The sequence below is a fragment of the Leishmania major genome, chromosome 36, assembly GCF_000002725.2.
Source record: "Leishmania major strain Friedlin complete genome, chromosome 36".
NCBI classification, from domain to species: Eukaryota; Euglenozoa; class Kinetoplastea; order Trypanosomatida; family Trypanosomatidae; genus Leishmania; species Leishmania major.
The window spans coordinates 476,260-500,635 of record NC_007287.2 but is presented as its reverse complement, the minus strand read 5'-3'; the positions used below and the strand labels follow the sequence as shown (position 1 = coordinate 500,635).

The window sequence follows — 24,376 nt, the reverse complement described above, 5'->3', positions numbered from 1 at the left end:
GTTTCGTGTTGCCCTTGTAGGTCACAGCAAAAGAAAAGCGACGCTGTTTGACCTTCCGCAACCGCTTGCCTGCCTGCCTGCCTGCCTGCCTGTGTGTGTGTGTGTGTGTGTGTGCTGTGTCGTCTCCTATACACTCGAGACCGACTGCGTCGTAGTATTCAAGCGGAAAAGCAGTCGTATCGCTGATTGGTCTCTGCGCTGTTTGAAACCCAAGATCTCACACGTAACAAAGACACGGCAGAAGCAACCATGGCCGACGCTGTTGGGAACACAAACTCGAAGGTGAAGCTAAACAAGCTGATCGTCGAGGAGCCGTACAATGACGACAACAGTGTTGTGTCGCTGAACCCGAAGCGGATGGAGGAGCTGAACATCTTTCGCGGTGACACCGTTCTCGTGAAGGGCAAGAAGCACCGCAGCACCGTCTGCATCGCGATGGAGGACGACGAGTGCCCGCCGGAAAAAATCAAGATGAACAAAGTCGCGCGCCGCAACATCCGCATTCACCTCGGCGACACCATTCGCATCATGCCCTGCAAGGATGTTCCATACGGAAACCGCGTTCACCTGCTGCCAATCGATGACACGGTGGAGAACCTCACTGGTGACTTGTTCGAGAACTTTTTGAAGCCGTACTTTTTGGAGTCGTACCGGCCCGTGAAGAAGGGTGACTCCTTCGTCTGCCGTGGCGCTATGCGCTCTGTGGAATTCAAGGTAGTGGAGGTGGACCCGGGTGATTACTGCATCGTGTCGCCGGACACGATCATCCACTCCGAGGGTGATCCGATCCATCGAGAGGACGAGGAGGCGCTTGACGGAGTCGGCTACGACGACATTGGCGGTTGCCGCAAGCAGCTGAACCAGATCCGCGAGATGGTCGAGCTCCCCATTCGCCACCCGGAGCTGTTCAAGAACATTGGCATCAAGCCCCCGCGTGGCATCTTGCTTTACGGCCCTCCCGGGAGCGGCAAGACGCTCATCGCGCGCGCTGTCGCAAACGAGACGGGCGCCTTTTTCTTCCTCATCAACGGTCCTGAGATTATGAGCAAGATGGCTGGCGAGTCGGAGAGCAACCTGCGCAAGGCCTTCGAGGAGGCCGAGAAGAACGCGCCGTCGATCATTTTTATCGACGAAATCGACTCCATCGCCCCGAAGCGTGAGAAAGCGCAGGGCGAGGTGGAGAAGCGTATCGTTTCGCAGCTTCTCACCCTAATGGACGGCATGAAATCGCGCTCGCAGGTGATCGTGATGGCGGCGACGAACCGCCCGAACACCATCGATCCAGCCTTGCGCCGTTTTGGCCGCTTCGACCGCGAGCTCGACATTGGCGTGCCGGACGAGACTGGTCGCTTGGAGATCATTCGTATCCACACCAAGAACATGAAGCTGGCCGACGACATTGATCTGGAGAAGGTGGCAAAGGACTCGCACGGCTTTGTCGGCGCCGATTTGGCGCAGCTCTGCACCGAGGCTGCCATGCAGTGCATTCGCGAGAAGCTGTCCATCATCGACTGGGAGGATGACACCATCGATGCCGAGGTGATGAACGCGATGTGTGTAACGCAGGAGCACTTTCGTGAGGCCATGGCGAAGACGAACCCGTCTGCGCTGCGCGAGACACAGGTGGAAACTCCGAACGTCGTCTGGGAGGATGTGGGCGGCCTCCTGGACGTCAAGCGCGAGCTGCAGGAACTGGTGCAGTACCCCGTCGAGTACCCGTGGAAGTTCGAAAAGTACGGCATGTCGCCGCCGAAGGGTGTCCTCTTCTACGGACCACCCGGTTGCGGTAAGACGCTCTTGGCCAAGGCGATTGCGACGGAGTGCCAGGCGAACTTCATCTCCATCAAAGGCCCGGAGCTTCTGACAATGTGGTTCGGTGAATCGGAGGCGAATGTGCGCGACGTCTTCGACAAGGCTCGTGCTGCGGCGCCTTGCGTGCTCTTTTTTGATGAACTGGACTCCGTGGCCAAGTCCCGCGGCGCCCACGGCGATGGAGGCGCGAGCGACCGCGTGATCAACCAAATCCTGACAGAGATGGACGGCATGAACGTCAAAAAGAATGTCTTCATCATCGGTGCGACGAACCGGCCAGACGTGCTGGACCCTGCGATCATGCGTCCTGGTCGTCTCGACCAGCTCATCTACATTCCATTGCCTGACAAGGCGTCTCGTGTGGCCATTATCAAGGCGAGCTTCCGCAAGTCGCCGCTAGCCTCCGACGTCGACGTGGATCAGATTGCCGCCGCCACGCACGGCTTCTCCGGCGCCGACTTGTCTGGCATCTGCCAGCGCGCGTGCAAGATGGCAATCCGCGAGTCGATCAACAAGGAAATTCAGCTCGAGGAGCTGAAGAAGAGCGGGCAGTTGGACGAAAACGCTGATATCGACCCGGTGCCGGAGATCACGCGCGCTCATGTGGAGGAGGCAATGCGCGGTGCCCGCCGGTCCGTCTCTGACGCAGACATTCGCCGCTACGATATGTTCAAAACCTCCTTGCAGCAGAGCCGCGCCTTCGGCGCTAGTAACCCACCCCCAGCGGAGGCCGCTGCGCCAGCTGGCAGCGGGGCGCCGCCGCCAGCAGACGACGACGACCTCTACAGCTAAGAGGAGGAGGTGGCGGATGTGATGTTTTCAGTTTACTTCGCCTCTTTTCGTTTTCGTTTCAGGCTTCTTCCCCTTTCATACTTTTCGTGAAGGCAGATGTTGCGGTGGTATTGTGGAGCGGTCACCAGCGTCGCTTTGGGCTTATGGCGGAGGTGATTCTGCCTACGTGATCCCCCCTCCAGGCTATCCATGCGTGGCATTGCCCTGTGCGATGTCGCGTGCGCGGCGTGGACGCGCGCCAGGGCTGGAAGGGTGTTGTGGCGCACCTGCAGAGATGACACACCTTTGATCCGTGCTTGTTGCCTCACGCGTTGGTGAAGCGCTGACCCTTTGCGCCATCCCTTGGTGTAAGAGGATGCGTATGTGTTCGGGGTGTGTCGTTCCTTTTATTTGTGGAGGTGTTTGTGTGTGAGTGATGCACTGTCGAGCGAGCTGTCTTTGGTGCGCTGCGTGGTGGTGGGCGGCGTGGGTGAGGCGAGAGGGGTTGTTGTCTCCTTGGCTCGCTCTCCATGGACGCTGTGCGACCCTCTCCTTGCCCCCCCCCCCCGATATGCCCGGCGCCTCCCTTCGTCTGTTCGCTCGCCCTTCTCACTAGTCCATCGTATTGTCTCCTGTTGATGCGGTTATGGCCTTAGACATGCACGGTTTGCTTGCACTTTTTTGCAGCCATGGTGTGTTTCTTTCTCGCTTGCTTGGCTTTGTTCTGATGTGCAGCACGGAATGGGGGGAAAAGGAAGGATTATGCGACCATCACAGGGTGAACGATGCACGCATTGGCCTGTGTCTTCGGAGCAACCCTCTGCACAGGACTCGAGTGGCGTGCTTCTCCCACCACAGATTTGCTAAACAGCGCCTTCGGCATCCTTCAGGTTTTTCTCTGCGTGCGTAGGGAAATGCAATACGTGTTACAAGCAAGACCCCCACCTTACCCACTCGTAGACCACAGGTGGGGGAGATCACAACCACTGGCGGTTGCTTGTATGCTACGCCTTCGCTACCAGCACCACTACTACTCCTACCTCTCTCTACCACCACCCTCTTCCTACTGCGTCTTCTCGTACGCGTGGTCAACATCTTTGCTCACCACACCTCAACGCGCACCGCGTAGCCTCCCAGCCACCTATCACTCTGTTTGGCTAGCCTCAGTTCGTTAGTTTCTCTCGGTAACCCCATTGCGAGTTTACCCCCTTCCTCCCCCTCATCGTGTGCATCTTGTGAAACGTTATCTTTTATTTTGCCGCGTCCCACACCCCCATCTCTCCAGTGCTGCCGACTCGCCGCCACCCGCCTCGTTCGTTCGTACAGCGGCCTTTGTTGATGAGCGGCTCTCCGTACGTTGTGTGTGCCCACTAGCCGGTGCCGACTAGGAGCCGCACCTTTGTTGTTGCGTATATGGTGTGGCGTATGTGTGGGCTGTATGTTCGCGTGCAACCGAGGATCGGCGTGCAGTAACTAGCAGGCGAGAGGACCTGTGCGCCATGCCACTGTTTATCATTCTATTTGGCCCCCCTGGCAGCGGCAAGGGGACAGTGAGCCATCTGCTCGTAAAAGAGTACGGCTTTGTCCACTTGAGTGCCGGTAATCTGCTACGCGAAGAAGTGCTCAAAAAGTCTCCGCTAGGGCGGAGGTGTGCAGAAATCATGTCCGAAGGGTCCCTGATCCCGGACGAGCTCGTCGTCGACCTCGTGTGCAACCGGCTGAGTGAGCAGGCTGTGCAGAAGCACGGTATTTTGCTTGACGGCTTTCCACGGAACCTGCGGCAGGCAGAGGTGCTCACGGCGCGCGGCTTCAAGTTTGACATGATGATTTTTCTCGACGTGTCGCCGGAGATTTTGCTCGACCGATGCCTTTCCCGTCGCCTCGACCCGGTGACGGGGCGCATTTACAACCTCAAGAGCGACCCGCCTTCGCCGGAGGTTGCGGACCGTCTTCAGATCCGCTCCGACGACACGAAAGAGAAGCACGAGCGTCGCATGCAGATCTACAACAGTCAGAAGGCAACTCTCATCGCCCATTACTCTGACATCATCATTGAGATCAACGCGGACCCGGAGATCAAGGTAGTCTTCAAGGAGCTGCAAAAGAAAATCAACAAGCGGTTGCAGGGCACCACCACGCAGGTCCCTCTGGCAAAGCTGTAGTGTGGCGAAGGATGCACACAGGCACAAGCACACGCACACACGCGTGCGCACACGATGACTACTGCCACGGTGACGAGAACAGGAAGAGGGGCTCGATACTGGCCATTCAGCCGAGGAACTGGTGGCAGCTACGGAGATGCTGCTTCTGTTCTTCTACCCCTCTCCACCGGCGTTGTTGCGATACCGCAGTGATCGCTTCTTCCCTCCTCCCCCAATTTCCAGTGGAGTTGCGGTGCAGGCTTGTTCGGCGCCGCTCCTCTTTTACATCTCGACTCTCTCGCCCTCTCGCTGCCCTACTTCCGTGCGTTTCTCTTGTCTCATAGGACTTTCTGCGGCGCCCTCATCTCTTCGTAGCATGCCACCGCCGTTTCACGCAAACCTTCCTTTTTCGTTCCTCCCTTTTCTCTTCGTTTTGTACCCCGTTAGGGGCCTGTCTTGGTGTTTGTTTCGTTTTTGCTGTATATGTGTGTGTGTGTGTGTATGTGTATGTGTGTGGTTGACCCTTCTGCCGGCGCGAGAGGGATTTACGAGAAAAGGGATGAATAGACACACACGCACGAGGCAAGCGAATGTGGGAGTGCCGTCTCTGCCACTTTGTCCGTGCGGGTAGCAGGCAGTCCACTCTGAGGATTCGCTGCCATGTGAACACGAAGGGAGACAATGTGTGTGTGTGGTGGGGGGAGAGAGGTTCCATCTCTCTCTTTCTTTGCCTAGCCTGTTGCGAATGGGTTCGTTTCGTGGCGCGAAGAAAACGATAAGGATGGAGTGGCCAGAAGGTTGGGTGGGAACACCAAATCGAAGAAATAAATGAATTCATTTTTCCGTTTGTTAGTTTCACCTGCAGTCTGTCTCCTTTTTTTTTGTCCGTCTCGCTTAGGGATCTGGGGCACGGTTGATCGCAATGCTGATTCCGTGTCCCGTGGGACTCTCATTGTATCCGTCTAGTTCGTACCCCATTTTGTCTGTCTCTCTCTCCTCAGCCACATCTCTATACTCGCCGACAAGTTCACCCCTCATCATCTCACCAACGTACAAAACGCTAGTGTCTCGAACGGCGACAACAAACGAAGGGCTGCATCTTTCACATCATCTTACTCGTGTGCTCTCTGTTGTTCTTTCTTTCTCCACCCCTCTCCCTTTTCGATGTTGTTTTCCCCCCTCTTTTTCGTTGTATGTCGTGTGTCACTTCTGGGCAGTAAGCCAGCGCACCTCTCTCTACACTGTAGGTCCGCGTCCGTCGAGACCTCTCACTGATTACCTGCCTCTCCCCCATCTTCGCATGCCGCCACTCATCTGCTGTGCAAGCTCGCCGCCGCTTTTTTTCCTGATCTGCGTACGGCCAGGTGAACAGTTGTTCTGCAGTGCCACACACGCACACGAAATTGGTGTGTCGTGTAACCCCCCCCCTCTGCTGCTCGTTATGTGCGTCGCTGCGAGTCCCCTGTCCGGTGCTGCCTCGGTGTTGAGCACGTGAGAACTGATGATAAACTGTCTGCGTCTTGGTTTACCTTTGGCCAACTCCTCCTTCAGTTCCTATTTTTTTTTTTTTGCGGCAACCAGCGGCTGCCGCAGACGTCCTCGTTCTCGTTGCGGCTCTCAGAGAAGGGCGTTTTGCGCACAGGGTTACGCCCTGCAGAAGGGTTACCGTTTGCGGGCCCTCATAGGTGGGAGACGATAACCCATTGACAAGGCGATGGACAGCAAAAGAAACGAAACAGATCCTTTGTGGCGCCAGAGGAGGTGGCGTCCCTTTCTGTGGCAACATTTAGGATCCCATCTTCCCCTTGCGTGTCTACCAGCGGAAGGAAGTGTGTGGTAAGCTCGCATGCGATGCACGGTCACCGGTACTTGATCAAGGCACACATCCACTACCGCCACCCGCAACGCGTGCCTTCCTTTCCGGCAGCTTTTCTTTGACCCTTATCGTTTTCGCTTTCCTTTGCTTTCTCCTCCGCATGGTGGCAGGTTGTGTGTTTTTCAGTTCTACTCTTTCCTACATGAAGGGCAAGCGGCCTTCCACGTCCTACCGTTATCGCTACAAGTCTTGTAAGGTGAACCATGCACCTGCTCTCAGTGTCTGCGCATGTGCCTCGTTTACCAGGAATCTACTTCTTCCTTGCGTGTTCATTCTGCCGCACGACATGAGCTCGACTCCGCTCTATGTCGAGGGGTCGCAGACTCGTTGCGTGGCGCAGCGCAGCGGTAGACACGCGTTGCCGCGAGGCGCTGACTCAGCCACCCGAGCACGGCCTGTGCCCCAAACTCTTCTCACCACCACCACCCCACCACTGCAGACCGAGAGCCGGGTGTGAGGTGCGGTCGAGCTGCACTGACGCTCTGCCGCATCATACGGGTGGCACCGGCGTGTCCCCCGCCTCGCGGGTGCCGCCGGCGCAGCGCCATCCCGGCACCTGCCCGCCGACGCCGGTAGCGACCAATCGCTCTGACGGCCCTCTTCACGCCAGCCCCACCTGACGCCGTCGATGCTTGGCGTCCCCGCACACGCACTGTGCGCCGGGGCGGCTGGGTCGTGGTGCCACGACGCGGGGTGCACTTGGTTAATCGATGTTTTAGTGAACACCCTGGAAGTGGAGAAGCCAAATCAACCGCAGCAGAAGCAAAAATGGTGCGTACCAGCCGCTGCGTTTGCGTCGACGTCTCTCTCTCTCTGTTTGGCAGCGCGCAGGGGACGCCGCATGTTACGAGCTGCGCAACGGTTGGCCTACTCCCCTCTCCCTTCTCTCTCCACAAACGCACGCGGTGCACTGAAATGGCAGCGATGCTGATATTTCACCTGTTGTCGCCCTCCCATTCCTCTTTTTCGTCTCCGTTCCTGTTGCGCGCCTGCGCAGGTAAGCCATCGAAACGCGCCGCCGACGCATGGCACCGATGGAAAATGCCAGATGAAGGCGGCGGGGCCAGGGCGGCGGTTGGCAGGAAACGGCGCGAAGAGACGCCACACCGGGACAACGCCCCCAAACGGGCGCGCGTGCTTTGTGCGCCGGGGCGGCTGGGAAAAAGGTGTCCTTCCGGCCGGAATCGAACCAGCGACCCTGTGATACCCGCGAACTCTACAGTCACATGCTCTACCAATTGAGCTACAGAAGGTCAACCGCTGCGTCGAACTTCTCGGCACTAAGAAGGAGCAGACCCCCCCCCCCACACACACGAGGGTACGTGGGGAAAAGAGAGGCCGCTAGGGGGATCGAACCCCTGACCTCCGTCTTACTAGGACGGCGCTCTGCCATTGAGCTAAGCAGCCACCATCTCTCTAGATGGCAGTGCTTGCATTGACATCCAACCAGCTGCCATCGGTGGTGCTCCCGGTGGCCTGGCTGGGCGCGCCGCTTGTTGCTGTTCGCTGGGTGGTCCTCGGGTTCTGACACCGTGCCTGGCGGGGTAGGGCCCGCTCGCGCCCAAAGGGGCAAAACGGCAAGCGAAAAAGCGCCAGGCACGAGCCCGCAGGCAAAGGAGGGATTCCGGGCCACTCACCTGGAGCACAAACAGGACAGAAGGCTAATCCTGCAGATGGGTGCTGCCTTCAGGGGGGGGGACAAAGCGGGAGCGCGGCGCATTGGCTTAGAGGAGCAGAGGCGAGCAATCGGAAAAATGACGAGGGGACCCAACTAATACCCCCACAGATGCGGAAGCGGATTTTCCATGGAGCGGGTTTCATGAACTGGAGTAGTGAAACTACTTAGAACAGCTGCGAGAGTGCGTCTGTGGTGTGGAGCATGCGGCCAACCCTTGCAAAGCTTCACGAGCCACGGCCGAATGAGCATCTGAGTTTCCCCACCCCGAGGGGCAAAGGCAGCGAGGAGATTTCAAGCACTCCGCTTAAACGCCGGTACGTGGCCAGTGTTGGGGATGATGTGCGGCGGCCAAAACACGAAGCTGAGAAGGTATCGGTACCTTGACAATCGCATGCAGAGGATTATACACTTTCTGCACGGACTCGTCGGAAAGCTTTTTGTACCCCAGCCTCGCTCTATCAACGGCCCTCCTCGTGCCGAGCCATTTGCCGGGAGCACCACCGATGGCAGCTGGTTGGATGTCAATGCAAGCACTGCCATCTAGAGAGATGGTGGCTGCTTAGCTCAATGGCAGAGCGCCGTCCTAGTAAGACGGAGGTCAGGGGTTCGATCCCCCTAGCGGCCTCTCTTTTCCCCACGTACCCTCGTGTGTGTGGGGGGGGGTCTGCTCCTTCTTAGTGCCGAGAAGTTCGACGCAGCGGTTGACCTTCTGTAGCTCAATTGGTAGAGCATGTGACTGTAGAGTTCGCGGGTATCACAGGGTCGCTGGTTCGATTCCGGCCGGAAGGACACCTTTTTCCCAGCCGCCCCGGCGCACAAAGCACGCGCGCCCGTTTGGGGGCGTTGTCCCGGTGTGGCGTCTCTTCGCGCCGTTTCCTGCCAACCGCCGCCCTGGCCCCGCCGCCTTCATCTGGCATTTTCCATCGGTGCCATGCGTCGGCGGCGCGTTTCGATGGCTTACCTGCGCAGGCGCGCAACAGGAACGGAGACGAAAAAGAGGAATGGGAGGGCGACAACAGGTGAAATATCAGCATCGCTGCCATTTCAGTGCACCGCGTGCGTTTGTGGAGAGAGAAGGGAGAGGGGAGTAGGCCAACCGTTGCGCAGCTCGTAACATGCGGCGTCCCCTGCGCGCTGCCAAACAGAGAGAGAGAGACGTCGACGCAAACGCAGCGGCTGGTACGCACCATTTTTGCTTCTGCTGCGGTTGATTTGGCTTCTCCACTTCCAGGGTGTTCACTAAAACATCGATTAACCAAGTGCACCCCGCGTCGTGGCACCACGACCCAGCCGCCCCGGCGCACAGTGCGTGTGCGGGGACGCCAAGCATCGACGGCGTCAGGTGGGGCTGGCGTGAAGAGGGCCGTCAGAGCGATTGGTCGCTACCGGCGTCGGCGGGCAGGTGCCGGGATGGCGCTGCGCCGGCGGCACCCGCGAGGCGGGGGACACGCCGGTGCCACCCGTATGATGCGGCAGAGCGTCAGTGCAGCTCGACCGCACCTCACACCCGGCTCTCGGTCTGCAGTGGTGGGGTGGTGGTGGTGAGAAGAGTTTGGGGCACAGGCCGTGCTCGGGTGGCTGAGTCAGCGCCTCGCGGCAACGCGTGTCTACCGCTGCGCTGCGCCACGCAACGAGTCTGCGACCCCTCGACATAGAGCGGAGTCGAGCTCATGTCGTGCGGCAGAATGAACACATTGTGAAAAGAATAAGGGCAACGACCAGTAGAGGCTGACAACCCTGTGCGGCGCCCTAAACAGGGGGTCAAATAATAAAGGTATGCAAGGTGTCCTTGTACTTTCGCGGTACCTTATTTGAGAGGAGAGCGAGCGGTTTGAGCGAGTGAACAAAGAGGGAAGAAGCGGGTGTGGAGAAAGAAGGATGCAGCGTGTATGGATAAGATGCAGGGTCAGGACTGTTGGTCTTGTTTCTTCGTGGTGGTGCTTGATTGCGGGTGAGCGCGAGAGCGAAGCAAAAGCAGATAGCGGAAGGGTGGAGAAGGGCGGCGGCACACGGGGACAGAGCTCAAGGAACGCTGTAGATGTGTGCTGTGCAGCTGCCTCCCGCTGGATTTCGTTCCCTTTCCTTTAATGCTCTTTTTGCCTTGAGCTCCAATGTCTTCCCCTCCGGTTACGAAGACGGGAAGGGTCCCTGTGCGAGATTCTCACTCAAGCACCGAGACGCACTCGCCCGGAAGCGGAGGCAGTTTTTCGTGGCGCCTGTGCCTCCCGGCGTGTCATGTGAGAAAGCCGACGGAACGATGACCGCGATTCGCACGGATGACGCAAACGCACGCACACGCAGAAAGAAAAAAGTACGCGCACAGCAGTGCAGAAGAACGTAGAACCGCTGCAAGACCCCACTGCGCCGAAGCCATCATGTTGAGAACAGATGCGCACAGAAGAAAGTGGTGAGTGATTGAGGAGAAGCTCGTAGGCTGCGTTGGAGACGTCAGTGCACCTGTTGTTGGTCAAATCTACGGCCCCGTGAGATCCCCGTTGGTGGGGGTCTCCAGTGAACGAGGAGCGGCGCAGCAAACGTCACCGCATGCGTGCGGCCGACTGAACTGGACGTCTCCACAGCGATAACAGTAATAGAGAGGAATTTCGGTGCCACTACCGTAGGCCCTCGTACTGGCTAAGCATGCATAACACACCGTTGGCTGGCCCTCAGCGTGACACGACTCCCTCGCCAACTAGAAATCTCCAGTGCCTAAGTGCGTTCGGCGATAGCGCATGCAGTGTAGCCGCACACCGTGCTACAGCTTTCTTCGCTTTATCACGGGCATGAGTTTGGCGCTGCCGTGGTCAGACGGGACTGCAGCATCTGCTGCGGTGCCATTATCATCGCCATGCGTGTACTGCCGGAAGTGCTCCTCGTTTGTTCGAAAGCAATTGGCCCCATACGGGCATTTCGGCTTTCCCATCACAGCCTCGACAGCCACTTCGTACTCCTCTGTCGAATCGGAGTCAACATCATCATGCATCTTGGTGTTCGGCATCTTTGGTTTCCGCGGCGGCGCACGTGGTCGCTTCTCGCCAGTAGAAGCGGTCGGTAAGCCCCCATCGTTCGCAGAGCCGCTCGCCTTTGCCTTTGGCTTGACGGCTTTGCTGCCCTTTCCCTTTAGTTCCTCGGTCGCTGCGGAGTGTGCGACGTCGCCGATACGTCCAACGATGGACATATCACCGACGAGCCTACCTTCACGCATGTTCTGCACGAGTGCCTTGTCGGCGGGTGCCAAGTCGCCCTCGCCTTGAATGGCATCAATGTCACCGCTGCTCCTTGCATTGCTGATCTGTCGCTCCGTGAAGCAGCAGAGGTGGCGCCATTTCCATGACTCTACTCCCTCCTCGCTAAATGGCATGATTACCTCGGTGCCGATTCGTAGCTCGTGTTTCTCAATCTTCTTGCCACATGACGTGTTGGAGCACTTGGCTCGTCCTGACTTGGAATACTCCACGCACAATTTAGGCATCGCACTTCTCCTTCTTCTTTGTACTCTCTGTTTCGGTAACAGCTCCCCGTGACGCAGCGGGGCGTGCGTAAGGAAGAAAAACGCAGATGCAGATAGAGAAATGCGTTGGTTTCGGTCGATCATAACCCGAACACGTGACATGCGGATTGTGGGCTGAGCTGCCTTGCTTCGGCTTCTTTCCTGAACTCGATATGGAGAGCCGGGAAGTCCTTACATATTCGTTCTCTTGTGAGGCCTCGTCGACCTGGGAATACACGCACCTGCCTTGCAAACCTACGCCAAATTCGCTCCCGTGTGCTTCGTTGCCACTCCCCGTGCACGATGCTTGTTGCAGCATTCGCCGTACCCCGTCCTCCCTCTCTCTCTCTCACTGCCAAGCGAGGTTACTACCCACACTGCCACTATGCTCGTGCTAATTACTGCACTACGTCCAAAGGACCGAGAAAACCTCTGCTTTCTTTTGCCACAGGCAGTGATCGAGTAGACGGGGGTGCATGGATGTGTATTGAAAGGAGGAGGGGGAGGGGGAGGGGGAGCTCCTTAAAAAGAACGAGAGCGATAAGAAACACATCGCACTGTAAAGACAACAGAGGCTTTGCCGCATTACAGGGTTAACAGAACGGAGGGTGTGCTCAAAAGACGCACGCAAACGCGCATGCACACACACACACACAAGCAAGTGTACGCATGCGCGCCCGTGCGGACAAAGACAAGGGCATTCGCCTGACGAAATCTGCCCTCCTGCATTCGCCTCATGATCCAACTTCTCTTCACAACAGCACACCCGCACGCCATTAATCACAACAGAAAAGGAAACCACCTGCACTGCCATGCATGAAGGAGTGCCCCCCATTCTTTTTTGGTTGGAGGGAGGAGTGGGGGTCTTCCGTTATCCACTACTCCAGCACGGCGGCAAGGATCTCATCAACAACAGCCTGCACGCGAGAGTCCATGGCTGTCCTGGTGTACAACCCAGTCTTGAAGGCCACAGCAAGATCCTTCGTCTTGCTGCACCGCTGTCGGTGAAGAGCAAGAAGCGCACGAGCGACAAGGAGAGGCTTGTCAGCCGCTGTGTACAGCTCGATGGCGAGCGTATGCGTACTGGCTTGTGTGTTTCGGTGGGCCAAGAGGTATCCCATGTAGCGGCTCGCCTTGACCAGAGGCTCTGACAGGTCCACGTTGCTGATGCAGTAGTCCTTCTGCTGCTGCTTCACCCGCTTCACTTCGTCTGCGGCGATCTCGTCAAAGTTCAGTTCTGGCCTCGGCACGTGCGCAGCCCGCACAGCCTCCTCGCCTTTCTCATGAATGCGCATGTAGGTGCGCACAATGGCAGGGCAAAACTTCAAGAAGAATTTGTTTCGACCCATGTTGTCGTCGCAGTCCAACACGTCGAACCACGGGCGCATGGTATTGCGCCGAAATACATAGTTGTGGAAGTCGCTGAGCTCGCAATGGTTCTGCTCATGGTGGCGCTCGAACATGAGAAGGTTGTGCAACGCGGAGATGTAGTCGCCTCTGCGGTAGAAGGCTTCTCCCACCTCGCGCTCATACCAATAGCACTGCGACTCGAGTGCTGTGAGGTAGGTGTCACCCGCCACCACTGACGGTTTGTAGAAGAGCTGCATCGTCGCCTCCCCCTTCTCCACCTGGTTGTCGCGGAAGTAGTACTTAGCCGCCTTGCTATTCAAGTACTTGTCCTGCAAATCCAACCTCCGCGCCCAATCTGCCTGCTCGGCTGCCTGGGCCGTCTTGCCCTCGCGCGCGAAAATCTTCGCCTTTTCCAGGTAAAGCAGCTCTAGTGTTGGTGTGTGGTTGATGGCCTTCTCAATGTAGGCATGTGCCAGCGCGTACTCGCCAGTGCGGCGGTAGTGCGACGCGAGAAACGTGCGCACCCAAAGAATGTAGCACGGGTTCGCTTCCCCGCCAAAACACGAGAAGTCCTTGGCCTCAAGCTCCCGCTCCATCATCGCAAAGACGTCACCTATGATTGCGGCTCGCTCGGCATCCACGTACAATGACTTGAGCACGCTGAACAAGGACGGAATCATGCGCTGGATGTAGGGTGTGGCGAAGGCGGCGAGGCGCTGACCGAACTCCGCGATTGGCACGCAGTCCAGCGCGTGGCGTTTTGCGTAGTCGCAGTTTGGACATGCCTTCAGGACACGGTCGATGATCTCCATGTACTTCTCCGTGTACCCCGCTGCCGGGCGAAGGTAGTGGTCGAGCGGGATCTTCCGCAGGTGAGCCAGGGCTGCGATGCTGTCCGCCTCCGACACACCCATCGAGATCACCTCTATGTAGCGTTTCTCCGCCTCCATGCGTTGACCGAGCTGCGCGTGCGCCTTGGCACGCAGCAGCAGCTTCGTCTCCACGTCGATAATCTCGCTGTCGTGCTTCTTGAGCAGCTCCAACGCACGCTGCGGTGCCCCGCTCTCCAGCTCGAGCTCAACACGATACAGTTGCGCCTCGCTTACTTCGACGGGATTGTCGCCAGCGTCCATGATGGACGTCATGGTATCCATGACAGCTGCGGCAATCCTGCTGTGGCCTAAAATGCGGTGGCCGCACGAGAGCGCCACCCAGTTTGCGCGCACACTCGCCTTTGCCGTGACCATCTTCTCACGCGCCTCCAGGAACAGAGGCCAGTCGCGCACCTGAATGCACGCTGACGCCAAATCGCGCAGCACCTCCGTGTTCGCCGGATCAAATGTCAGCGCACGCTTGAATGCCTTCACTGCCTCACCAAACTTCTTGTCAAGCCGCTGGCACATCCCTAACGCGTGCCAGGCCACCATCGACTTGGGGTTGAGAAGGATTGCCTGCTTAATGGATTCGTAACCCTCTTCCTGCCTCTCCATGTTGTACAGAACAAGCCCACGGCCGGCAAACGTGTCCACGTGATCTGGGACGACCCTTAGAATGCATTCCGACGTGCGCAGCGCCTTGCTGTACTCGCGATTGGAGTACTCGCGATTCATCCGGTCGAACAGGCGCTGCTGATCCACCGAGAGCGTGGACGGCGTCGACGACATGATTAAAACACCGTTTGTGGGACGAGAAAAAGGACAACACCGAACAAACAGGCGGAACCGGCTTAGCAGATCCGCTTTCTCCGTTGATGAAGGTGCCGAGGTAGGTCAGTTTATTTAGTTATTATTATTTTGTGGCGTGCGCCTGCCTTGAGCACTCAGGAGAGGGAAAAGGGGAAGAGGTTGCTTGACGTGCAGCGCAGATCCATGGTGAGCAAGCGAGACTGAGGCGGGGGTGAGGGGGGGGGGGCAGCAGCAGCAGCAGCAGCAGCGGCGGGAGATGAAGCATCACGCGCAACAATGAAGCCTACCCCGCGGAAGTGCGCCAAGAAGACGCATGACATAAGCGTGCTACACATCGTGCGCGCCTATGTCGATGTCAGTAAGCCAGAGGACGAAAGGGCCACGGAGAGAGAGAGACGAGGTAGCATACGACCTCAGCTGTGCCGGTGAAGCGTTCCGTCTTCGCGGAGGAAGAGCATTTGAGTCTTCTTGGGTTTTCTTCCGTGTGTGTTCCTCATACCTCCCAGCTATTCGGAGGTTCTGCCATGGTTGGTGGAGACTATTCCCACCCTCTGCACACACCACACAGAGAAGCGCGTGGGTCGAAGGTCAGCGAGGTTAGCGATACAGGCACTTTCGTTACAAAAAGACGCGACGATGGACTCTGTGATGACACGCATATGCACACACGCAACAACAAACAAACAAACAAACAAAGAAACAGTGCTTTAAAGCACAGAAAACGTGATGCGAACACTGGGACACAGGTGCCCGAAGGACAAGCGAAAGCGAGAGATTCATGTGTCGCATATGCCGGAGACCCTTCCCTCTCCATAGGCGTCCCCGCTAGCAGCTCGTACCTGCCGTTGTGGCTCTAGTGGAGACAGCGGACAAAAGGCGGCCATGACAAAACCACAGAGGCAAGGTCGAGGCTGATTTGCCGTGCGCTAGACGGCTGCCGGCATCCTCGCCGAGAGCGACCGATCCACCAGCACTATCTTGCGTGCCTCATCCACTGCTTTGACGTGGTAGACACAGCTCGAATCGGCTGGCACAGGCAGCGTAAAGGCTGTGACGCCCTTGTCGAAGGTGAGTGTCGAGGACACCCTCTCTGTAGCTTCGTTGTCGGCGTCTGCTGTCGTTGTCACTTGGACTACAACGTTCGGCTGCGCCTCGGTCCTCAGACCGTCCAGCTGCACACAGCAGGCCCTCTCAGTCCGCTCCACGATGAGCGAGATAGCCGCTTGCTCCTGCAGCGTTGCTTTCTCGAGCAGATGCATCGAATGCACAGCGAAGAGGATGGCCGCCGCAAACAGCCGTGGGAAGAGTTGAATTATAAAGAAGATCCCGACCAGGTGCCAAAGATAGCGAGACTGCATGCGTGACTTGTTGTGGCTGCTCACAATTCCAATAAAGGCCACTGTCATGAACACAAAAAGCAGGACCGCGTCGCCAAGGAGTCGCATCTGAGAGCGACGCCGCGCTTCGTCAGAGAACTCGAACCCCCCAGCGAAGTCTTCCGCGGAGAACCCGCGCGAGGCATTGCCACCCCGTCGACCACCTTGTTTCACCGCCGCGCTGACCACATCATACGCCTCTTTTATGTTCTGGAAGGCACCATCCCTGCCAGCGCTTGTCTCCCCCTCATACCCTACGCCGTTGCTGCTGCCGCTTCCCGCAGCCGTGTCCGGGTGGTAGTGCTTCGCAAGAATGCGGTAGTGGCGCTTCAGACGCTCCTCAGTGATAGTCTCACCGGCACAGAAGCCCAATCGCTCCTCGAATTTGGACGAACTCCACTTGGCAGCGCGAACGACAGCCTCCTCATCTATGGACTGTGAACCGGAGGAGCCGGTGCCGTGTGGCGGCGTTGTCGCGCACCATCGCCGCGCCGACATCATCAGCACAGGGCCGGTCGTCGAAACGACGCCAGAGACGAAGGATGACCGGGTGCGCAAGAGGGCACGGCAATACATTGCTGGCCGACAACGGACTGGAAGCATTGCAGTCGTGACACCCTTGCTGCGACAAACCGTTTTCCACATTGAAACTGAGTGCTGAAAAAGAAAAGGCGTGACGGTAGGTAGAAGCCTATGCGCGCGTATGTGCAGCGTGGACACCGGATGGGTGGTCGGGCTATCACCTGTGACGGACAGATTGTCCACCTCTCAGATAACAACGAAAAGTATTTCGCAAGGGTGCGTCGTCAGACAAGTGCGTGGCTACGTAGATTGTCGTTCATGTCTGGGAGAAGATGATGAAGAATAAGGATGAAACAGAATTGAAACGAAGCGCAGACGCGTACAAACCATGAGACCAGCTTTCATGCAGAGGGGGAGGAGGAGGGGGGAGTGGAGGATGCACCAGCATCACCCAAGCGCGCGAATACGCGGCTTCTGGTCAGAAACCAGTGAACGACAAATCGACGACGGGCACACGGACACAGCAACTTACGCAAGTATGCGGGACCTCACTCGTTACATTGAAGTCAAGCGCTGCCCCTTTGCGAGGGCGTGTGTACATGTTTCTCAAGCAAAACCACATTGACATCTACGCACCGGTACACCTGTAGAAAAGGAAAATCGAATCACAAACTAGTTTGCAACTGGGTGCGCGAGTGCATGAGTGTGAGTATGCCCAGGCGCCCCAGTTGCCAGCAGCAGTGTGGCATCCCACCGCACTCCACGCCTCGGACGACATGCAAGCGCACGCAAGCCAAACGTGGGTTGGACATCCTTTTCTTTTCGCCATACGACCCCTTTTCCCGAGGCGTCTCTGCTTCCGAAACTCGCACCTGCGCTGTCGCTGTTCGCACCCCTCTACATTACAGACCGTAACGAGCACGTATGTCAGACAAGATGGAGGCCGCATCCTCGCACACGGAGCTCGCCACCGATGCGCTTGCCTCGGACGCCATGCATGCTGCTGCATCTGCATCCCCATTCCTCCCGGCGTCCAGATCGACGCGGTGCAACTCAGCCTCCTCGCCATTTGTGCGACCGGCTGTCTCCGAGGGAGAATGGTTTGGTCCCGCTGTGGCAGCTGCGAACATGGATGCTTTCTTCCGCTTTTCTAGCGCCGCCAAGGGCGTCACGCGGTCCACGACACCTGCCTTGCCGTGGCCGTCAGTCGGTGCGCTCCTGTTGAAAGCTGGCATGAGCGAAGAGGTCGAAGTTCCTCGTGCACTTGCACGAAGCGATGAAGATGTTGCATGAGGCTGCACCGGAGCAGGCTGCGCGTCCTTTGATATATCGCTTGCCTCCGCTTCATCGTTTCGCGCAGCACCCCGCAGCTGAAGTACCTGCGTCGCCAGCGACCGCAACACGGCAGCGACAACAGGGCTTACATCGTCGAACCCGCTAAAAGGGCATGACTCATAAATGGTAGAGAGGCGGCGGAACTCAGCCTGGACTACGTTATCCACTTGTGCCGCTGAAACGTGCGTGCCCGATGTGCCGCAAATGTCACGACTACGTCGAGCCGCCTGAACAGGGTCGGCACCCCGCCAGCGTAACTCCTGCTGGTAGCTTTTCAGAAGCCGGCTCTTCTCACACTGTGCAGCATCGCACTGCGTTCGCAGGGCATCCAGCATCGCGTCTTGCTCCGCCACGATCGCCTCCAGCGCACGGATCTGCTTGCGCTGTTGAGCAGCACGGCGCCGCTCCTCGACCATCTGATGCGACACACGCACTACCACCTGCTGAAGTTCCGAGAGAAGTGCAGAGGCAGCGTCATCCATGTAATCATCAGAGCCAGCGACACTCACGTGCTGTTCACCACGCGGCAACATCTGACCGTGGTGCGGCGTGGACGTACGCTGACCGGGTGGGATGGAAAGCAAAGCAGGGGACCTCCTCGCCACAGTCGCTGTGGGCTGCGTCACACTCGCCGTCTCACGAACGAAACGCCAGCGCGGGGAGCCAAGATGCTGCCCTGTTTGCTCTACCGCAGAGCACGAGCTTGCGCTCGTGCTCTTACGGGGGACCTTTCCGTTGCTACGATCCCTGGCCTCCAGGGATATGCCGTAGTCCGATTTCGGTCGCCGAAGCGCGCTTCCCGAGGAGCGGAACGCCGCGTACGAGCCGCATCTCATCTCGGCGCCAGGTTGCATCTGCACAGCAAGGCAACTAAGAAAGGATGTGCCCTTACCGTGAGTGCACTCATGCAAAGGAGTCTACAAGGCCGCGCAGGGCGCTGCGGTTACCGTCGGGTCGTTTGTTCTATGAAGCAAAATTACTTGCGCATTTCGCGCCCCCCCCACCCCCTCCCCCCAATACGAACGAAACACCGCCGAGACACACCCGATGCGATGAACAGAGGGTCCCGCATACACCAGAAACACGACCGCGGCGTTTTGCGGGCACCGACGTCCTACAGAACGACGTGGTTGTGTGCACGTCAGATAGGCGTGCAAGCACGACAGATGGAAGGACAGAAGGAAGCGCAGAAAGGGAGAAGAAGCACACATGAATACACAAAACAAACGGTAGAGGCGCACGGCAAAGGGGTGCCAGTCTAAGTAGCATATGCGTGCATGCAAGCAGAGAGAGGGAGGGAGCGAGCGAGAGAAGTGTGTTAGACGAAGCTCTTCTAGTTCGCGACGAGCCTATATGCCTCGTTACTACCCAGTTACCGACATCGCTTCGCCGAACGAGAACCACCACTACTTCTGCAGGGGTGCCAGCTGACATTATGCACATTCGACGAGGTCATTTTTATTTTCTTCTGTTGCGTTTCGCTGTGTGCATTCGCGATGGACAGTCCAGCGAGGAAGGCGAGGGGGAGGGGAGTGGCCTTGACATCCAGTGACGGAGGGGAGGCGCGAAAGGAGGACTGGGCGCTGGACGCGCTGAGAAGGATGAGACGTGCACCAGTGTGAGGAGCAGTCGCCAGTGCGACGACGGCATGTGATTTTTCGGGGGCTTCCCCTCGCTCAAGGCGACGGGGACTGCCCCATCAATCGCTGCTTCTCCGCCAGAAATTGGCGGAACTCCTCCTCCGCTCTCGCTAATGCGTCCCGCTGAGACCATATTTCTTCCTCCTTGCACTTCAGCAGCCGGTACGTCTCGAGGGAGCGGCGGCGACGCTCTTCTTCCTCTTCCCGCTGTGCCTCACGCTCGAGATGCTCCCGTACCCTCCGCAGGGTTGACAACCGGTGCGCCAGTCGCTCCTCCTCACGGCGATGCTCCTCCAACTGTGCTCGCGCGGGCGACCGGCTCGGAACAGGTGAATGCGATGTATCGATATCCCCAGCAGCTGAAATTCGAGTGCTAATACCGCTTCTCGGCCACGGAGAGGACGCGCAGCCGTTGACCTGCAGCGATGCCAACGTGCCCGACGCCCCAGTTATGGAGGATGCTCGACTGCGCGCCGGTGGCCGCGGGGGTGGCAGCTCCTTCTGCACGTCCACATGCCACTGCGTCTGCGGCTGAAAGACGTACAGCTGGTCGTACTCGTGCAGTTGTGTCAGTGATTCGAGCTTGGTCCAGCGCAGCAGCACGTCATCATAGACGAAGACACTCATTACTTGAAAGGGTTCCGCCACGTTTGCGTTGTGCTCTACTGCGCCCGACTTCTCCACCTCACGGTTAAAAATACGAGCAATGTCACTCTCCAGGCCCCGAAGCGTGGCCGGAAAGGTGTCCAGGGCGATCTCGAGGTTCACCTTGTTGCCCGCCAAATCTGCGCAACATAACAACGTGAACATGACAGTGACTCCTCTGTGTGAGAGTCGGCGTGCGTGGCCTCCGATATCAAAAATAGCGCGAGAAGGCTCGTTCGACAGGGTGTTGGCTTTCGTTGTGCTTGTGGTGGGTGTTGGGAAGAAAGAGGGAGCGGAGTGAGAAATGTGTTGGTGTCGTCTATGCGTTCAGTATTCATAACTCGACCCCCACGCCCCACCCCATAGCAAAAAGAGGTGATGAACTTCACCAGCTCCTCAAAACGCCGTCGGAGCCCACCGAGTGCTCTGGTGTGTATGTATGTATGTATGTATGTGTGCGTATACGTATTGCTTGTGTGTGTGTGTGTGTGTGTCTGTGTATGCGGAGGTGAAGACCAAAACAAAACAAGAAATGAGATAGGATTCTATGCCGCGAGAACACACGGAAAATGCCACCAATGACTCACAAACACACACACACGCCCACGTCCGCACGCATACAAACAACACAGAAAGCTAAAATGCACCCAAAGTGTACGTCGTCGTCTCCCGCCTCGAATCGCCATGCCGGAAGGAGGTGGCCCACAAAGACATGCACACACACAAAATTGAGGAAGCACAATGAAAAGAAGAGACGGAATAGTGGTCGAGGGACGTGAGGAGGAAGAGGAGCGGGCAGGGGAGCCGCAAGGGCAACCCCACGATGAGCACCTCAGATAGCCGATCATGTGCAACTGTAAGAAATATGCAAGTACCCATTGAATTCGTGCACGGTGGCTTCTGTTAGACACGAACCGATTTTTTCATCAGGTGCCGCCGCGTCTCCTCTGCCGTTCAACAAGAGTTCAATTCCACTCTCTCCCAATCGGTCAGAGGCCCCCATCAGCCCGGTGCGAAGCAGCGGTAGGCACGCGTTGCCGCGAGGCGCTGACTCAGCCACCCGAGCACGGCCTGTGCCCCAAACTCTTCTCACCACCGCCGCTCCCCCGGAGCGGCGCAGAGGTCCCTCCCCACGACCACCACCACCCCACCACTGCAGACCGAGAGCCGGGTGTGAGGTGCGGTCGAGCTGCACTGACGCTCTGCCGCATCATACGGGTGGCACCGGCGTGTCCCCCGCCTCGCGGGTGCCGCCGGCGCAGCGCCATCCCGGCACCTGCCCGCCGACGCCGGTAGCGACCAATCGCTCTGACGGCCCTCTTCACGCCAGCCCCACCTGACGCCGTCGATGCTTGGCGTCCCCACACACGCACTGTGCGCCGGGGCGGCTGGGTCGTGGTACCACGACGCGGCGCCCCCCTCTCCTCCGCTGGCTATCAGAGGTCACCAAAGGCGCTGGAACAAGACAACAAAAAAACAGGCCTCCTAACAAGATCCAGATGATGGAGTATCGGATCACTTTGCGGCCGCCCGTGACGGCAGGCGAGTCCGCTGACTTGTCGTAACCCTTTTGGTGACCTTATACTAGAAGCTGGCTCGAAGGGGGCTTGTGACCATGTCGATTCCCAACGCACGCACACGCACACGCACACACACACGTCACTCCCGACACACTCCCACAAGCACACAGAGATACGGATACAGACGAAAAAAATGGCGCAGTGCAAGGAATGCGCGTGAATCATCCTCTGTCAGCGGCATTGTGGAGACGCTCACAAAGGCATGAAATGGTCCTGGTTCTGCCGGAAGAAGCGGGCGAGGACGACGACGATCGTGTACAGCGCGAGCACGTCCTCCCTGCAAATGTCGTCGAGGGAGGCATACAAAGGCGGAGCAGCGTCGGGTCTGCGAGGATGAAGCTTGCTCAGCAGCAAGTCGCGGGTGCTGCCGGAGACACCCTGCCAGGCTGCGAGTGTGCGGAGATGTCGGCAGCAGGTGCGGAATAGGTCATGCGCCAGGCGGTCTGTGTCAGGGTCGAGCGGGATGTCGAGTGCGCTGAAAGCCGCGAAGAGCCACACGCCGTAGCCCACCGAGGTCGTACGCTCCCGCGACGAGTGAGAGGTCGGCATGAGAAAGCGCAGAAAAGAGAGCACCGCGCGCTGGTCAGGACTAAGCGTTGTCGGAAAATTAACAGGCGCGGACAGCAGCCAGACGCGCGTCGGCACCGGCTCCTCCTCTTCAGCCGCAGTCTCGGTGTTGTCAAAGAACCTCGGTCGATCCGAGGACCCGAAGTCGCCCTCAGACCCTGTGCGTGATGCTCTGTCGCCCAGCGAAGCATCCGACACGCTGATCTGTTCCGCGCAAGAGCGCGCGCCGCGCAACAGCCGGCTTGCCGTGGCGGTGAACATCGCCGAGGTACTAGCGGCACTCAGCCACAGGAAATCTGAAAGCCGTGGCGCGCGCCCGCTTTCTGGCCCGTGAGTATTGAGATACTCATGCCAGGCCCTGATGTTGTAGTCCATTGGGGCACAAACACGACGACGCCGAGACAAGAGGCGGTAGACGGCGGCTGCAGCTGACCAGTGCGAGGTGAATACCGCATCTGAAAACTCAGCCAGCGCCTGCGTAAAACGCGGGAGACCAACCGAACGCACTAGCTGGCGAACCTCGCTACTCGACAGGTCCCAGTATTCTCGCCGCGGCCCCTGATGAGTCGAGTTGCCGTCTACGGACTTCTTTCCCCATACATTCGACTGGGTTTGCCGCGTTTCTTCCAAGAGCGCCTCCGCATCCTCGATGCCGTAACGGAGGATAAGGACATATTCACGCATTTTGTTCACGCGGTCGACGGTCGCCTCCACAAACATCATGGAGGGCGCCACCGCCGCGTCAAGTTTGCGCTCTTGCAAGGACGCGGGGAACCACTTCGCCATGAGATTGATGCGCTGAGCCACCCCTTCTACCGGCGGAACCGGCGCCGTGGGCGACGCCACATTCGTCAAATTTAACTCATCTTCAAAGACTACGCCTCTGGTGGACAAATCCTCTGAGGGGGGTTGGCCTGTGCTTGTCGCGGGTTCAGCAGTCGCCATCGAGTTCGACTTCACCGGTAGTGCTGTAGGTCGGTCCTTTTCGTCACTGCCGCTGCGTGATCGCTTCGCCACCCTTTTCTTTTTCATTGGCAGTTGTTGTACCTCCCGCTGCGCGTCATTCACTTGCACCACAACCAAACCACTTGTGGTACTGTTGGAGGTGACATCTACGCCAGCAGTCCCACCGTCGCTAGCAGCTGCCGCATATCCGTCGTTTTGGCTGACGGTCGCTTCCTCTCGAGCCACGCCGGCCCTTCCAAATCGACTAGACTGGATCTTTTTACCAAGCTTGAGGTACGCCGCGGCGTCGGCCATGTCAAACACGGGGTGGGTGGTCGTGGTTGGTGAGAGGCGGGGGAGATTGCACCCACGGTACGCTGTTGGCAGAAACAAGAAGAGAAACAGGAGCAGAATGAAAAGGACCTCTCCGCTTTCAATGACGTCGTGTGTGTCGTCTCCGGAGCTAATAATGCGTGACAGCGGTGTGAAAGATAACATATACAGGTACGTATGCATATATGCATCGCACGCACCGACGAGAGAGCGGGGAGGGGGGGGGGAGGAGGATATGAAGAGAAGATGCGCCAGTGAAGAAAGATGGGTCCGTGAACGAGGCATGGCTCACAAATCGCCTGTGTGGATGAGGAGCAGAGGGAGGCCAGTACGCCGCCGCAAAGACGGAGCGCGAGACATCTCTTCTGTGCGTCACGGTTCTTTTTCGCAGAATGGGCCTCAGGAAGAGAAAAAACAAAGAACACGGTAGTGCCGCCGTCGCGTCGACGCCATGTTTGCGCGCTAGACAGCCACAAGCGCGTATCACTCACAGGCGCACACGATCAGAATTGAGGATACGAGCTGCAGCGTTGGGGAGAGGGTACGGAGCAGACACTTCGTACATAGTGTACATATGACACAAACAAAACAAAACAAAAAAACTACGCGAGCACCGACTTGCCGCACGAC

General features: G+C 58.0%; 8 protein-coding genes and 4 non-coding genes across 12 annotated transcripts; 4 read left to right on the top strand and 8 right to left on the bottom strand.

Moving 5' to 3' along the window:
- Positions 1-249: 249 nt before the first annotated feature.
- On the top strand, positions 250-2,604 carry LMJF_36_1370 (putative Transitional endoplasmic reticulum ATPase; the record flags this gene model as incomplete). Its single annotated transcript, XM_001686657.1, has 1 exon — positions 250-2,604. One exon carries the CDS (start codon positions 250-252, stop codon positions 2,602-2,604), a length of 2,355 nt encoding a protein of 784 aa, XP_001686709.1.
- A 1,478-nt stretch (positions 2,605-4,082) lies between these two features.
- Positions 4,083-4,745, top strand: LMJF_36_1360 (putative adenylate kinase; the record flags this gene model as incomplete). Its single annotated transcript, XM_001686656.1, has 1 exon — positions 4,083-4,745. The coding sequence occupies one exon, from the start codon at positions 4,083-4,085 to the stop codon at positions 4,743-4,745; it is 663 nt and encodes a 220-aa protein (XP_001686708.1).
- Positions 4,746-7,769: 3,024 nt separating this feature from the next.
- LMJF_36_TRNATYR_02 lies at positions 7,770-7,853 on the bottom strand. The gene has a single exon. It is a non-coding gene; the product is annotated as a tRNA-Tyr (tRNA).
- An 82-nt stretch (positions 7,854-7,935) lies between these two features.
- LMJF_36_TRNATHR_02 lies at positions 7,936-8,007 on the bottom strand. Its single transcript has one exon. It is a non-coding gene; the product is annotated as a tRNA-Thr (tRNA).
- Positions 8,008-8,831: 824 nt separating this feature from the next.
- On the top strand, positions 8,832-8,903 carry LMJF_36_TRNATHR_01. The gene has a single exon. It is a non-coding gene; the product is annotated as a tRNA-Thr (tRNA).
- An 80-nt stretch (positions 8,904-8,983) lies between these two features.
- LMJF_36_TRNATYR_01 lies at positions 8,984-9,067 on the top strand. Its single transcript has one exon. It is a non-coding gene; the product is annotated as a tRNA-Tyr (tRNA).
- A 1,966-nt stretch (positions 9,068-11,033) lies between these two features.
- Positions 11,034-11,891, bottom strand: LMJF_36_1350 (conserved hypothetical protein; the record flags this gene model as incomplete). Its single annotated transcript, XM_001686655.1, has 1 exon — positions 11,034-11,891. The coding sequence occupies one exon, from the start codon at positions 11,889-11,891 to the stop codon at positions 11,034-11,036; it is 858 nt and encodes a 285-aa protein (XP_001686707.1).
- Positions 11,892-12,646: 755 nt separating this feature from the next.
- Positions 12,647-14,782, bottom strand: LMJF_36_1340 (putative N-acetyltransferase subunit Nat1; the record flags this gene model as incomplete). The annotated part of the gene is made up of 1 exon (XM_001686654.1): positions 12,647-14,782. The coding sequence occupies one exon, from the start codon at positions 14,780-14,782 to the stop codon at positions 12,647-12,649; it is 2,136 nt and encodes a 711-aa protein (XP_001686706.1).
- A 947-nt stretch (positions 14,783-15,729) lies between these two features.
- LMJF_36_1330 (conserved hypothetical protein) lies at positions 15,730-16,680 on the bottom strand (the record flags this gene model as incomplete). The annotated part of the gene is made up of 1 exon (XM_001686653.1): positions 15,730-16,680. The coding sequence occupies one exon, from the start codon at positions 16,678-16,680 to the stop codon at positions 15,730-15,732; it is 951 nt and encodes a 316-aa protein (XP_001686705.1).
- A 923-nt stretch (positions 16,681-17,603) lies between these two features.
- On the bottom strand, positions 17,604-18,872 carry LMJF_36_1320 (conserved hypothetical protein; the record flags this gene model as incomplete). Its single annotated transcript, XM_001686652.1, has 1 exon — positions 17,604-18,872. The coding sequence occupies one exon, from the start codon at positions 18,870-18,872 to the stop codon at positions 17,604-17,606; it is 1,269 nt and encodes a 422-aa protein (XP_001686704.1).
- An 840-nt stretch (positions 18,873-19,712) lies between these two features.
- LMJF_36_1310 (conserved hypothetical protein) lies at positions 19,713-20,486 on the bottom strand (the record flags this gene model as incomplete). Its single annotated transcript, XM_001686651.1, has 1 exon — positions 19,713-20,486. One exon carries the CDS (start codon positions 20,484-20,486, stop codon positions 19,713-19,715), a length of 774 nt encoding a protein of 257 aa, XP_001686703.1.
- Positions 20,487-22,093: 1,607 nt separating this feature from the next.
- LMJF_36_1300 (conserved hypothetical protein) lies at positions 22,094-23,929 on the bottom strand (the record flags this gene model as incomplete). The annotated part of the gene is made up of 1 exon (XM_001686650.1): positions 22,094-23,929. One exon carries the CDS (start codon positions 23,927-23,929, stop codon positions 22,094-22,096), a length of 1,836 nt encoding a protein of 611 aa, XP_001686702.1.
- Between the last annotated feature and the right edge of the window lie 447 nt (positions 23,930-24,376).